Source organism: Dermacentor variabilis, chromosome 2, assembly GCF_050947875.1.
Source record: "Dermacentor variabilis isolate Ectoservices chromosome 2, ASM5094787v1, whole genome shotgun sequence".
NCBI lineage: Eukaryota > Metazoa > Arthropoda > Arachnida > Ixodida > Ixodidae > Dermacentor > Dermacentor variabilis.
The window spans coordinates 126,313,974-126,330,134 of record NC_134569.1 but is presented as its reverse complement, the minus strand read 5'-3'; the positions used below and the strand labels follow the sequence as shown (position 1 = coordinate 126,330,134).

The 16,161-nt window shown below is 41.8% G+C and overlaps 1 protein-coding gene across 10 annotated transcripts in view; it reads right to left on the bottom strand.

Annotated features, from left to right (window-relative positions):
- LOC142572662 (uncharacterized) overlaps nt 1-16,161 on the bottom strand; it is a 300,880-nt gene that overhangs the window by 10,078 nt on the left and 274,641 nt on the right. For 8 of the 10 annotated variants that reach the window (XM_075681936.1, XM_075681939.1, XM_075681940.1 and 5 more), the window contains 4 exons: nt 14,092-14,298; nt 10,285-10,449; nt 6,273-6,407; nt 1,840-1,884 (listed from right to left, as the gene is read on the bottom strand). In XM_075681936.1, coding sequence (XP_075538051.1) covers nt 1,840-1,884; nt 6,273-6,407; nt 10,285-10,449; nt 14,092-14,298 — 552 coding nt within the window. The remainder of the gene's footprint in view (nt 1-1,839; nt 1,885-6,272; nt 6,408-10,284; nt 10,450-14,091; nt 14,299-16,161) is intronic. The other 2 variants (XM_075681938.1, XM_075681945.1) reach the window with 2 other exon arrangements.

Below are 16,161 nucleotides of genomic sequence, written 5' to 3'. Positions count from 1 at the left end.
CTCGATCTGCCAGATCCTAGCCATAGACAGCTTCGCTGTAAAAAAGACCAGCTTATAATTGACAGCAAATGTCCTCCACCTCTGTGTGAGATAACACACACGTTCTTGCAATCTTCAGTGAATGAAAATATGCTGTTCAGCCCCAAAAAACAATGTTACGTTATAGCACATGCCACTTTTGAAGCAAATCAACTGTTCTAAAGCATTGCCTTTGCAACTGCCTTTCCCCATTTTGAAATTAAGCCTAGTTATAGCAATGGGAGGAACATTGGACAGTCAGACACACAGACTGCTGAAAGCAAATATTAAAAAATAAAGAAAAGAAAACCTCAAAGGGCACCTCACCAGGTCTGGCCATTTTGAGCTGACAAGCGCACAGCATCCAATGCACGCTAACGATCGTGTTTGCAAAGAATTACATTGCTATGCGCCACAGAAAGGTCTGAAATTTGAATGCACACACCATTTTCCCTTTCCCTTGCAGCAACTGCACTCCAAGCCTGACGGTGACATACTTGTGTCCCTGCGCCTACGTACTCGTGTCCGCAGTATGACGTTGCTCGTGGTGACACGTGACTTCGAGAATTATTCAAGGCAACATCTGTTGTTTGTGTGATCCGTTGCTTGAATTGACGAATTGAAGTTTAGAGAAATAATAAAACACACAAACGGAATGTCTGTGTTTTTTGTTTTACTTCGCACCGAAGCAAGAGAGATGTATTTCTGCTTCATCTGCTTGTTCCCACGGTCATGCAGTCATGTACGCAGGTACCGAAACTATGCCATTTTCTAACGTGTTCCAACGCATGATAACGCTCTGCGATCCACTTGTTCTGTCTCAGTATTCATGAAGCACTGAATTATACTGCTAGTGTTGTGTCCCCGTCCACAGCCCGCAAAATTGTCCACTGTGCGAAATGAGATAATCACAACAGCTCGAGCGCAATAGCGTCAGCAGAAGTGGGCAGTGCCGGGAGAACGCAGGGAAGGGATTTCGCTTGCACAGGCTAGACGGGTCAAGTGGAGAGAGTGTCTCGCATGGCAGCGGAGCTCGCCTGCTGAAATCATGGGATGGCGGCACTGAAATATTTCTATCTCGGCTAATAATGAGCCAATTTGATTGGATTGGATTGGAGCAAACTTTATTTGTGTCTACGGTGGGCACTCGCGCACCCCGATGAGGGCCTACGTTATCTACAAAGTTGCCGTTACTCGGCGCAGGTCTCCGCTCGTAAAAATTTTTGTGGCAGGACACTCTCTAGAGGACACGTAACAACTTCCAGCGTATAACCAAAATTTGCTACGAGACCTGGTGGGGGGCTTTTTAAGTTTAATAAGCAAAACAACTTTGAACTAGCATTAAGCAATATAAATTTCCCAGATGCTGATGAAGAGTTATGCAGTGTAAGCATCTTTCTACAAGGTGCACAATGGGTGAGTAGCAAACAAGGAACAGGTACTAACAAATATAATCTGCACACTAAGTTTTTCTGAACAAGATCGAAATGGAAAGGTTATTTACGCTGACAGAGCAGATGTAAAAAGGCACTCCAAAAGAGCAACACAAATTCAATGTAAGCAAGACACCGTGTAAACGTACATACACATGCAGAAAAACATGTACACATGTTCACATGAGCAAAACTGCACAGCCACTCCAGAAAAGTGAGCAAATTAGCATTCCTTGAAGTAGAGGTATCATGCGGTGAAATTCGAAGAGCCCTCCACCGAAATGACCCAATGCTTCCCAGAGTAAGGCCCGAAACCACAAGAAGCCAGGTGAAGTGAAGAGAACCCAGAGATAGCGACAGGTGACTGCAAAACACTTTATAATCTTACCGTGGGTAACATGACTGCCTCTGCTGTTTCTGCGACAGGCTCGTCCTTTAGAATTCGAGAACAGGTGGGATGAAAGGAAGAGGGCCAGTTTATAACAGCAACCGTCAAATTGCATTCAAGGCTGAAGTGTCAAATCATGATGATAGCAAAAGTTATTTCATGACACATAGGCTAGGGAGCCTTAGATGTTTATTGTAAGAGTGAGAATATTACATCAAATCGATTATAAATTTTTGAAGAAACAACAAATTACGCTGATCCCACTCATTGTGGGAATATATGTTAACGCGAAGCATTTGCTGCACAACGCATGTGATGAAATTTTAACGTTTCCAGTTATGTGAACTTCACTTTTGCTGCTGGGACTCACTAATAGTCATTTAGAGGCAGTCTGATGTATACATTCTAAGCACCCAGTTACATACTGCATGATTGTGACGTGAACTTCCACAACGCGACGCATAGAGCACGTAATGCTATCTTGGGTACAATGCACAATGCATCGGTGCAATGACAATCAGAAAACACCTCCATAAATACGCACAGTGCCAAACTAGACCTGTCATCTGTTGTGTACAAGAAAGAACAAGGGAGGGAATGCTTGATGCCACTTTCAAACATTTGCCTACAATTGGTCTTGCGGGCACAGTGCGCAGGCTGTGATTAAGGGCATGTCTAACTCCACCTGGAGTACAAAGTGGGATGCACCACTTCGGAGAGAATGAGGAAATCCTCGCACGCACGATGCATCGCTGAAGTAGACACAACAGCTTCTGGGCGTTGCATAAGGTCTGAACTGGACCCATCCAGAAAGTGGTACAATCTCGCATAACGTCTCAAGCTGCGAACTGCTGCAAAAACAAAGGCGGAGAAAACCGGCAAGCGCTCACATTTGCAAGCAAATTTTTGCTGTGATATGCGATGCACGCTCCCAGCATTTCAAGGTGCCAAGCATCTCAAATGGGCAGGGATGACAACGACAACCTAGTGGGCCGAACGAAATACACTTTGACGAGCGGCAGTGGGGCACTAACCTGGCCCACTGGGAAAGAGAATGAGCAAAACCAGACACAACGATCTTGATGCTTTCATTGTGCAGTGGATATAAGTAAGCAAGCTGTGGAAGGCTGCAAGAAATAACCATGAAAACTAACACTAGCGAACTCGGTGAAGAACAAGCTAAAACACATCGATGAAGCCTGCATATTCAGCAGGCCATCTTGCATCAATCCAATGGGAGATGATGGAATGATAAACTTCAGTAAGCGCTTGCCAGTACTTTCCTCCCTGCAATGAGCACACCTGTGTGTTGCACGTCTGCATGCATATGCATAGTGGCTGGCCAAACTGGGCACAAATGGTTCATAGCCCTTCTTTTTTTTTGTTCTTCAGCAAATTAGGAGAAGCATTCGTCGCAATGTCTTGGGAATGTTGTGATGAATGCAAGTAGCATAGGAACATCAAAGCGCTGACAGTTCTCCCTTGAGAAAAAGTTTCACATTTTCAGTGGTGTCGCGAGTGGCCACAGTCGCACGGTTTACTGGACGAAGTGTGCAGAAGAAAATTAGTGACGTCTTTCAACAAGTATCTTCTAAGTTCTTGTTAAATAAAGGATTTTTTTTTAAAAGCTTAGCCTGCAATACTAAGAGTGGTGCGGTGAAACTTTACAACAAAGTGGCCAGTATAACGAAGAATACTGGAGGTGCCATGCACTTTGTTATAAAGGCACTTGATTACATTATCATGATTATTATGATCATTAGAATTATTACCGAGGCAGCAAGTGAAGTTACCTGGCCATAGATATAAAGAAGAGCCACAGAGATATGTCCTAATGATTTTTTGAATTAAATGTCCATCTCTTAAAATTAATACTAGAATGCATGAAGATTGGTCTATGCCACAAAACCTGTCAAAGCGGAGCTCTGAAGTAAGACAGCACATTGTAATGTAAAACAGCAAAAATAAGCATATAACAATAACTAAAGGAAACTAAAGCCTACTACTTGCTGACAGCTAAAAAAGCAGGACTTTTTATCATAACTACACAAACGTAAAAGTAAACATGAGGCACAGAAACAACTCTCTAAGAACATTAATCTATGTCAAGACAGGCAAGTGCTTTCAAAAGATGGCTACCAACTACAAAATTAAACATTTGCATTTCTCCCCCTCTAAAGAAAAAAAAAATGACGCAGAAATCTCCCTCACACAACTCCTTCCCAACTCCCTTTTTATCTAGACAACCTTAACCAGACACAAAACAATAAATACTAATGAAACAACAACAACAAAAGAAGAAAAGTCCACATATGCAAAAACAGAGACAGAAGAAAGGGACAAACGGTAGGTGCAGGCCTGACCTTTTGCCTTGATTTTCTGCGCTGCCCTCCAAACACTTCCATCCAATCACAAAACATATCTCTCCATTCCCTGACTGTCTAGCACATGAATATGCAGTGTGCTGATGCTACCTTATTTAACGTGCTTCTTACGCTGTTAAAACCCGGCAAACTGAGAGGTTTCCAAGAGACGTCCACGTGTTGGCTCAGACACACAACAGATAGCAGTTGGGAGCGTGAAAGGCAACCATGGGCCAGACTGTTGCAAGGTGGGCTATTTTGGGGCTGCTGGCCCTAAGCCCCACGTCTGCGCCCAATTTAGCTGGTAGGCGGGGGAGGGGGGTTAAGGTTGGGCGAGGAAGTATAACACGTGCTTCAAGAAGCTGAAGCAGGTCACTGCATGCAGACATTACAGACGAGAAGAATGTGCACATTCCCAGATGATCAATTGTTGAAGTAAGTTACTGAAATTATTTCAAAGATCTCGCTTTTTCCAATGTTTATGCATGATCAACACGATTTCTGTGACTTTTAAGTCACTGAAGTGTGCCCATTTCTTACTTCAACATAACGTGAATATACATATGCCATGGGTGCTGAATAAGTGATGCAAGAACTATTCTTTCAATGAATGTTGAATTTTATGAAAGTAAAGACTACATTGATACATACATATGACCACGACCACCTGAAAGAAATGCTACTTCTCAATGCAACACACAAAGTGATGTTCCAGGGTGTGTGATGCACTGTTTATCCATCTCTCATGTTGGCATATTTTTCTTGCACAGATACTGCAAAATTAATGTCACAGATCTGCAAGAACTGGCAAACTATTTTGCGAATTCGCAAAATTTCTGCAAGGACAAAGCCTAGCAAGCCATAAAACGAACATATAATTTAAGTGTGCAGTTTTTAAAGTAGTGCCAGTATCAACTATTGCGGAAATGATGCTGCAAGTAAAGAAAGAGATAAAGATAACTGTGCTGGAGTGTTTCGTGTCTCGAAACTTCACAGTGAATTACGACAAGGGATGCCATACGTAGTGGAGGGTTCCGGATTAATTTTGACCACCTGGGCATCTTTAACATGCACCCAAAGCACAGCATATGAGGCATTTTTGCGTTTAACCTTCATCGAAGTGCAGCCACCATGGCCGAGACCAACCCGTGTTGCACTGATAAGCTTGTGTTCAGCAGCACAATGCCATGGCCACTAGTAAGAGAGCCAGGAAAACGTAACAAAGTGGAACACATCAATGAGGTTACCACTCTTATTTAGAGGGCTTTACTGGAATGCGCTACTGGCTGCCGACTTTGAGAGAAAAGACTGGGGACTTCTGAGCTTGTGCACATTATTACTGGACCAGTCACTGCTGCATGCCAAATGAATGCAACTACCCTTACCTGGATGTGAAATTTAAAGCTTGGTACTATAAAAAAAAAAAAAAATGCAGTTGTGCATGCTCAACCAATGCTGTTCCATTGCTACAGCCATTACAGCCTAAACAATTAGTAAACTTATGCCCAAAGGACACCATGCGAAGTATCGCTGCAAAATAGGCTCGTGCGCAATGATCACGCAAAATATGTAAATGAATAACATATCAACCAGTCGTCCTCCAAAACTTCCTTTTCGCATGCACAAACACTTCAGGTGTGATGAGCTGTAGGTGAACATGAGGCGATGGTTTTGTGGAAGCGCAGAACATATCCTGTCACTGAACTTACTGACAGTGTGTCAGAACGGTGCCAAGACCTTAGAAAAAGCACAAGGTATTGAGGTCCTGTGCTAATATATGTAAACAAAGTAATTCATAATCATGAAACTAGGATGACCTACACAGTCCCTGCTTTGTGCTACGTATTGGTATCACAGGCAACTGCAAGAACGAAGGCATGTGCAAAAATTTGTATCATCCAACCGGTAGGAATGATGTGTAGCGACATACGAGTGATGGAGCATGTTGAGGCGCCACTACTTGTACTACTAGAGTTCAACTTGCACATCCTACGTGACATTAGAAACTCGGCAAACGTTACATTATTTTAGTGTAACTTAACAATCGCACATGTACTGCCACATTCTCACCTTGGTGCTGCACGCTGCCTCCAGCTCGGCTGTGTGCTCCAGGGTTCGGACCCTCTGCTGAGCGGCCTCCAGTTCCAGCAGCTGCTGCAGGCTCAGCTGAGTCATGGTTCCTCGTGTGCTCGTAAGCTTCTGCAGCTGTGTGCAAACATCCCCATGAAAACATCCCAGGCTCAATACCATTCAACATCATTGCTGTCGCTGGTGTGGCCAGTTCTGCTTACCACAAGCTGATTCAGGCTCATGTGCTTTAGTTTGGTCATTAAATTTAACATCTCACGTTGCTTGCCACAGTTTTTTGGACTTCTTGGTGTTGATGCTGTTTTGATCTAGGAATAGTAGTATGACATTTCAGACACTTCTACAGCTTGAGAAACCCCTTTGAACAGGCAAAAGATCACCGCACAGGAGGGTAACAGCAATTTGACATAAATTCTTCTCTTCAAGTCTTGCTGCATGGTCAAATTTTTAGATGGGCTGGATTACAGTGAGAGCATATTACTGGGTGTGCTGGTAACCCATTAGTTTTGCTTGACATATTCACGAATCGAAAGGATGAAGACCTACGAAGTGACAGAACAAAGGTTGGACGACCAGCACTTTGTTTGCCCTTATCCTTTTTTAATGCGCCATGGTCTACAGAAAGGACTGGACTAGCATATTTATTTAGATGTGTAACAATCACCAGTAATAAAAAACAACCTAAAGGCCACCACCACTACTGGCCCTTCTTTGTTCACTCGTCTAGCAGGTTTTAATGTGCTACACTTAAGCTGTTTGCATGCTCCAGTGATGCAATGGTTCACCATTATGTCAAACCTTCATGCTATGGTAACCTGTGGCATCTTTCTTCTGCGGAATTGGCGCATCAGCCAAAGGACACAAATACTTAATGCAACCACCACGGCATAATCATGGTTGGCAACCAGCTTTCGACAGTCTTTTCCCAATGTTTTCCTTAATAAATCAAGCCAAATTTTCACCAATTAAGGTTCCAGGTTTACAACTGTAATTATGCAACAACAACACACATTGCAATTCTGGAACCTGCACCTGACTGAGCTTTTAAGACAAACAAGGAATTACATACGTTACTTCCTTAACTTTTTTATATTCTCATTAAATGATAATGCTTAGTGATAAAAGAGGTAATGTAAACTCTTACATGGAGGCTTCAAACAAAGTGCAAAACAGATATTTAGTTATTCCTTGCATAGATACTATCTCTGAATATATAATTTAAAAAGCAGAACGGGGGACAGCTGGGCTTGTCTGCAGACATTCATGGTAATGAAGCGTGAACAAAGACACAAAGACAGCATATGCGCTTGCCCCATCTCAGTCTGTGTCTGTACTTCAATACCGAGAATATAATTTGTCATAACATAAAGGGGTTGTTTCACAAGAGAAAAAAGCACAAATGTAAGTTCTTATTAATTAGGTGAGCAATTTAAACTTTGTTTGAAAAGCTCTTAGCTGCTCTTTCTTTTAATATATACTGCACTACAATTGAACATTGTTTTCACAATACTGATTCTGAGACGAAAATAGTTTCGTTTTATCCGATATTCATTACAAGCATACATTTGTTACATGCTAACATTGGTGAGAGGAACTGGATATTTACTTCATTACATTCGATAATCTGTTAAATATATGTTTGTTATATTAAGGTTTGACTGTGCAGTACACATTCTTTTGCTGCCAAGGAGACGATAATAGATAACAGTTTGCTTATTGCCACTGCCACATTTGTGACACTTCATGATTGCCACAATAAAAGGGCTGTCCGAATTAACTGGTGTGCAGTCGAATACGCCTGAATTAATGAGACTTTGATGTTACTGAATAATGCATATGCCTGCCGAGATTAGAGGACAAGTCCAAATTATCAGATTTTCCGAATCAACGAGGGTCAAGCTAACAAGGTCTTGCTGTATGTATGCAAAGAAGTAGATCCTGACAAGCACTGTGTCTATTTCCTGTGTCTGTCTGCCTCAAGTTGTTTCTTAATATGACATGCCATATGAAATATCTGTTTGGAATACTGTTGCATAAATTAATGCAATCAAATATCATTTGAGGAGGGACTCCCGACAATTCAGGAAATAGAAAAATATGATTAGCGCACTTGAACCTTAATATAGTGAACATGGATATAAAGTAAATCTGAAACTATTCTTGCCAGTAGTGGCATGTAGCAAATATACAGTTGATTTCCATTAATTCGACTCTGAATAGACTGACGGAACTGATCTAATTATCAGGTGGGTCAAATTAAACGAGATGCAGAAAAAATGGCAAAACACACCGCTGATTCATGCAGCAATATTTGCCAGACTTTAACACTCCCCCGAATCAAATGCGTGTCCGCTTTCTATGTGTCCAATGTAGAAAACTAATAAAGAAATGTCATTAAAGCTCATAAACAAAGTCGAAATCTAACATGCATCCGGTTGCTAAGCAAAAAAAATGGGCAATGGCCATACAACCAGCATGCAAGAATAGACGCTTTGAATCTATAGATATGCTGCAATCGACATAAATTCCATCGCTATGTCAAACACACGCTCCGAACCGGCATGAATACTGAGCACAGTGGGATTGTACAGTGGCGGCCGGTATTTTTAAATTAGCGTTGGCGCGCGCGCTTTTCTATAAGTCAGCTTTGCCGCAATACACCATGTTCTGCGGTAAAGCATATTAACGGCAGGAAGGCAGTTTTAGTTTCACATCTGAGTGCACCACACATGCAATTTAACACATAATTTTCTTGAAGATAAGGCGCGCATTAGAATTGGGTAAATACCGTAATCAGACATTGTGAGCTATGGTTAGTGCTTGAAGATCTTCTTAAGGCAGGCCGAAAATAGGCATTTTCGACAGGAGGTGACATTTGTCCACCGCATTCGCTGTTCCTTAAGCTCCGCCGAGACAGGCGCTGCCACTAAAGAGGTGATTATTGAGGTCACCATATGAATCAGGTGTGTGCGTGCTGACTGATCAAGTTCGAACTATCTGACAAAGGCCAATTTTAGGATCAAGATATCAAAGGTTTGTGCCAATAGAAACACATGGGTGCTAGCTGGGACCTTTGGTCGAGAAAGAATTTAAAAAAAAAAAAAAGGAATTTATCGGGGTCAGACCGACTATATACGTTTATATCGAATATTGGACATAACATAGTTATTTTCATGCCAGATGTTACAGTTATAATGATGTTTGATTGCAAAATGTGAGCTGATGTAATGCCACCGCAGTTGTTGGCTTAAACTACAATGTATGAAAATGAATAATAAAAAGAAAAGGTGTATTTGGAGCTTGGTTCTGAACGAAATATGGCGATTTTTCAAGCAGCTAATTTCACATATAGTGACACAAATAAATGCCTTATATTCGAGGCCATATGGTAAGTAAAGTGAGTGCATGACATGCAACGTCAACTGTTACCCAGAAATGTATTATTCTTTCCCACATAGCTTACAAAATGAATGTTTATTCACAATTGAGTACACACGAGCTGTTTTTTAAGGGGACCCTAAACAACACTGAATTTTTAAGTTTTCACTAAATTTCACTAGTGCGCTAGGCAATACAGTTAAACCTTGATTTAACGAAGTTGATGGGAGTTTAGAGCTATTGCTTAAATTGATAACTTCACCAAATCAAAAACACCTAAAACCCTTCTGTGTAAGAAAAAAGATGTTAGTTGTGCCTGCGTACACACTTCGCAGATTCAGTGATCTTCTGTTCAGCCCCCACTTATCACAAGACAGGTAGTTTTCTAAGGCCTCTTCGTTTTCGTTTTTAGGGGAACCTCCCTCAGAAAAGAGAGGCTTGGAATTTGGCCCCCTTTTCCGACAATGTAGTCAGTGGTTAAGCAGGATGTAGCATGCAGCAAAAGAAATGAAGCAAGTGGGAATTTAGTGTAAAGTGACTGAGCCAAGAAAAAAATGAGTGCCCAAGCAAACAGAAGCAAGCAATTGAAGAAAAGGTGCACAGATCAGACAGCCACCTTTGCAAAGTGCGGGGTAGGAGGGGAGCGGTTGGCCTCAAGGTCTCGGGTGAGCGTGCCTGCGTGATGAGACGGCCTGTGTCGTTCTCGCTGTTTGGCGACTAGCTCGCGCTGCTGGTTCAGCTGGCCGCGAAGGCTGGTCACTTGCTCCGTGCTCAGCTGCAACTGTTCATCCCAACCACCATCAACACCACCACCAATGTCAGAGTGGAAGTTGTAGGTGTGACAGGGGAAGAGGGTCAAGGCACCAACAGAAGAGGAGGAAGAAACAACAGAATGTGTGCGTAAGGGCAAAGGAAACAAAACTGTGAATAGAAAGAAACAGAGAAGAAGCAGTGTGCAATCAAGAAAATGGCGCATTCATTTGACTGAGCCAAAAGTGACTGCACTATTGGCATTGAACGTGGTTGTTTTCCAATTAGAACACACGCACACACACATGTACAAGCACACCCATACATCCACCAGACATGCCACACACGCATGCACGCACCACACACACTGCATGGCATTACAAATTAGCAATGTAAGTTTCTGAATAGAACAACCTTGACCACCTCAAACATTCTTATACAAGAGATATGGCATTATCAAGGGATCATCCGCTCTATTTTCACCACGTTCAGAGCAGAGTGCATGTTGACATAATTGTTTCTACCACGGCCAAAACAAGAAAGCGGAATTTGGTCAGTGTTTGCAATCAGGCAACTCGTACCAGGATCGTGAAGCACTTGAGGATGCCATCAGAGCGAAACAAAAATAACCACCACATACCGCATTTATTCAATTATAAGGCAAGGGTGTAGCTGAAGGCCCCAAGAAAAAAGTTTAATAGGCACACTAATATAAGATGATATAGAGTATCCAACAGATTATTGAGGCTCAGTGGGAATTGCCTGAAATGCTGAATAACACAGCCAAAACAAAACATGAAAAATAAGGGGGGGGGGGGAGGGCTTTAACACAAAGTGCAGGTCATATGCGAATTTTGCATTTAGGTGTGGCTTCACGACAATGCAGCGAGCGCTGCCGTAAAGCCGCATTGTAAGTTGAAATTCATGCTGCCCCAAAGCCACACTATAAGGCAAAATTCGCAATATAAGGCTAGGGGTGACTTTGAGGCAAAGAATTCTTGGAAGAAACCTTTTCTTATATTCGAATAAATACAGCACATGTAATCTGTTTAATCTATTTCTGTGGTGTGGCATCCTCAAACCATGATATCTTAGCTGTCATCAAGCACAGGGACTCGTAGATCACCCCCTTTTACAAATGTGGCCTAGTACTTTGTTTTCAATGCTGTAAAAGGATACCCTGGCTTAAAGTGCAATGTTCCAACTCAGCACATTGCTTAATAAAGGAATACTAAAGAAAGAAAAAGAAATCAGTTCAGACTGATAGAGCATTCTTTCAGAAATCACTTAAAAAAAAATTAACTTTGTGGTAAGTGGTTGATAACTTGTACATTAATCTGTCTTGTGGTGGTGCTCCGCACAAAAGGCTCTTCACAATCAAGACATTACATTCTAAAATGCCTCACGTGCCATGTGCAAAGCACTACTCATTAAAGCTGGCAATATTTAATCGAAAGAAGGGCGAGCCAAGACGACGGGTGGCTACATGCGCCTAGTGCTGCTGGAGGCAGCGCTGAGTTTCGGGGACACGTTGAAGCGGCATAAGTTCTCTCCCCTCCACCTGCGCTTTTCATCATACCAGCATTGTAAGAGCGAGTGCTCACGGTCATCGGGTGACATCTGTTCAGGTTTACCTGTGAGCATGTGACACCATGCTTGCTAATTTAGTTAGTAAGATACTGCTCGTTGCAATTTATGCGACCGGTACTACGACCTTTACTTCGTGCAGTTGCTTAATACTTTGCTGCCGCTATCAATGCTTTGCCTTTTGGGCAGAACTGCGACTTTTTACTCGTAGAACTGATACTAGAAAAGAATTCATAATGACTATCGAACTGTCAGACACCGTAACGGATATTGTTCGGTTTTTCTGACATGACACGCGTGCGAAATGTCACATATCTACAACAAACATGATCAATAGGTTGTAACCTGCCACCTCGCTTTCATGTGATTTTAATGTAAAACTTTTCTTTGTGGCATCTGATGGGTTTTGATGCTGCACTGGTCTGACTGCGTGGTATGCGGTCCCACTGCGGGCAACACTATCAGCTATGGAAGCGGAGCGGATGCAAAAGCTTTGCAGGTTTCACTTTGTGCCACCGATGTGAAGATATCGTTGACACGGCATCTTTGATAACTGACTCTCAAATTCAACAAAATGATTCTTTTTCTATTTTAAATTATTTTTCTCAGACTGCCAATAATTACGAAATTTCTATGGCTCATTCCTTAAAAGAAGAATCGGCCAGTGACTGTACTTATTTACCTAAAAGTTCGAATTTAAAGGTAATGAAATTCTGATATAACCATGTGAAGTGCAGATTTTACCGACTTCATTATATCGAAGTTTAATTGTACTTAGACTGCCGTGAAAACTTCATATTACCACCTATTTTGCTCACAAATGCATTTAGTTTGCCAAGCAATTGGCAAACAACTGCAACCTATGAACGTGGGCTTTCAGAAACAGTGTTGCCAGCTAGGCAGGCCAACACAACTATTTTCTTGAAGAATTGGCCTGCTGCGACGACTTCTGGCCACAACTTCTTAACAAATGTGCCAGATTTGTTAATGACAGGTTTCCAATTTCCACTGTACAAACCAGGCAAGCACCAGTGCAAATTAAATCATTACACAAAAGAGGACACAAGTGTGGCACTCAAGCAAGAGATCAGTGTTGTCAAGTCACAAAGAGACACAAGATAATGTTTAAAAAGCTTGCTGGCATCAATAAACACATTACTAAAGACCATGCTAGAATTGACAGCATCTTAAAAATTAACACAAGAAAAACTTTAAAGGCAAAGTACATTAAGATTCATAAAAGTTCCTCATATATGCATACATAAGTGACAACAACAGTGCGAAGGGTAGGAAGGCCTCTACTTATTATGGTCAGTGACAACCTAAGAATGCAGTGGAAGATACGCTGCCATTTAACTTTAAAAAGAATTAAATAAATAATTAGTGCAATTTCTGTAACGTCACGTTGGAGACGAACTTCTTTGAGTATTCACGTCTTTTGGGAACTACATTTTGGAGTGCAGAGGCACAGAGGGTTTTGTGGGTGCAGCTTGTAATGATTCTTAAGTTGCCATTGAGTAGAGATGCCACCACAATACCGTGCCGCAGTAAACACAATGGCTTAGATGAGGTGTGCACAAGTTCACCAACGTGCACGACCGATGAGCAATAGGACATACATCAGCAGCACTGAATGCAATAGAGACCTGAACATCCTATTGAAAGTCCTTTCAGCAGTAATTTTATGGCAATGACTTTTAGTTTTTATTTGTTAGCTGCACTTTTCAAAGATAAGCGTTGCAAGATCAGTTAGTCAGCCACATAGAAAAAGGAAACCTGCTGTTTCTTTTTAGAATGAAAGACAGCAAAAGCATGAAAATGGGGACAGAAACAAGGACCCCCCCCCCCCCCCTCCCGGACAGCACAGCCCTATGGTGTCGTCTCTGCTTCTATCCCTGTTTTTGTGGGTGCGCTCTTCTTCATTTGTCAATGGTGCACTAATAAGGTAAAAGATATATTTGCGATTTGCTTCTCTCGTTGTCTCTCAGTGTTCACTGCAACATGACTCCGCATCAACTCGTGTCCCCTGTAAACATGCGGAGCTGCCGCAGCAGCGTGTGTTGCTGGCAGCAAAAGGAGCTCGCACCTTGTGCTCGGCAACCTCACGGGCTTCTTTCTCGCGAAGCAGGTCCTTCCGAAGCTGGCGCAGCTGCTGGCCCACGGGGCCTCCTCCCTGGCTGCACGATGGGGAGAGCCCCAGCCGGGTGTCCTCTACGTGCGCCTTCAGAGCAGACACCTGCAGCAGCTGCTGCTGGTTCAGCTCCTGGAGAGCCCTCTTCTCACGCTCAAGTTCCTGCACCACAAGCAACAACATGTTTTTTCCAATATACAAATCGCACGTTTGTAAACAAACAGGCATAGTACAGCCACAAAGAGCAGACAACTATGTAGACACTCTTCTGCTTTGCTGTTCATCGCTTTGAACCACTACCTTTGCAAAGTAAATTTTGGAAACTCGGCCATGTCTAATAATCCCGCCTTTTAAGAAAATTCATGCCAGTAAACTCTGTCTTCTTTTTCTCTACACGCAAAATGCGATTGCAGAGCCAGTGCATCAGTGTGGTGTGATCTGAAGCTGGCCAACTACCAACAACTTAGTGTTTTTAAAAAGCATGCACTGTGTAACAATAAGATACAAGCTGAGGATAAGTCAGCACACAAATAAACACAAAACACAAAAGAAGAGAAAGATGTGCACTAGCATATAATAAATAAACTGACGAACCACGTATAGCTACGGTGATGAAATGAGAATTTTGTATTAACTCAAATGGAAAGGGGCCAACGCAGTTATGAGGAACAGATCTTGGTGAAGCTCTAACTAACAAAAGTGGTTGAGTTAGGCTGCTCAAGGGAACTGCGCACAAGTCTTGCCAGTGGTATACCGTAGACTTGCGAAGTCATCAGAGGGAGTGAAACAAGTATTTACGACAATATGTTGGTGTTGTGCATGTTGAAAACGTCAAGCACTGCTGAAGATTCACTGTTGCCATGTACAGTTTTGTGGAGAAAATGCAAGTGTTAAATTATGGTGTAAGCGAGTAAACATTACCACAGCTAACGTCCACTGTGCTACCATTGGAAAATCTAAATATTCAAAATTTTGCATACAAATCAGACAATCTTTGCTATTTAAGCAAAATTGCAATAATCAAAATTGTTCAATATTCATTTTTGTTCGAATATAACAGAAAGAAACATATATTGGATTCTACAGAAAGAAAAATCGATGCAATTAATGACTGCTCTGCATGATTCTGATTCATTTTTGTTTGAATATAACAGAAAGAAACATATATTGGATTCTACAGAAAGAAAAATCGATGCAATTAATGACTGCTCTGCATGATTCTGATTCATTTTTGTTTGAATATAACAGAAAGAAACATATATTGGATTCTACAGAAAGAAAAATCGATGCAATTAATGACTGCTCTGCATGATTCTGCTGCTTGAGAGCAGCGATTGCTGCACAGCGGCATGCAAGCAACACAACCAAAAATGCAAGCTACGCTCATGTACTTATATATAGGTGCATCTTAAAGAATCCCAGATGATCAAAATTAATCCAGTGTCCTCCACTAGAGCGTGCCTGATAATCAGCTCATGGTTTTGGCACGTAAAACCCAAGATTTTTCTTTTTTTAGAACTCCACTCAGCAGCTCACATAGAAATGATGTGTCAAACACATTAGGGGAAATTCTGCTTCGGCCAAACAAACATGCCTTTAACACATAGGTCCAAATCATTGAATACTTCACAAGACAGGGTGCAAACCAATTGCACACAACGGCTGGCAGACCCTTACATGGTACGTCTGTGCTTGAAGTGCCTCCTTAGGAGCTGCATCAATGTGATAGCCTTAACCAGATGGCAAATGCCATCGGAGCACTAAGTAAATGGTCACATAATTGACTGTGCCCTTCACCAAGGGTCATTCAACAATATTTTTCCTCACAATAATTATGAGGGCTATCAAATGTTCAGTATATTTACAACCTTATAACTAATGACAATGTGGACTGTTAAATGTTCAGTATATTTATAACATTATAACTACTGAACGATAAACCCTTGAACAGCAGTATTATGTTTCAAGCTGAGTAAAAATAAGTTTAGGCACACACACCAAAAAAGTTCACCTTTGCATGAGTTA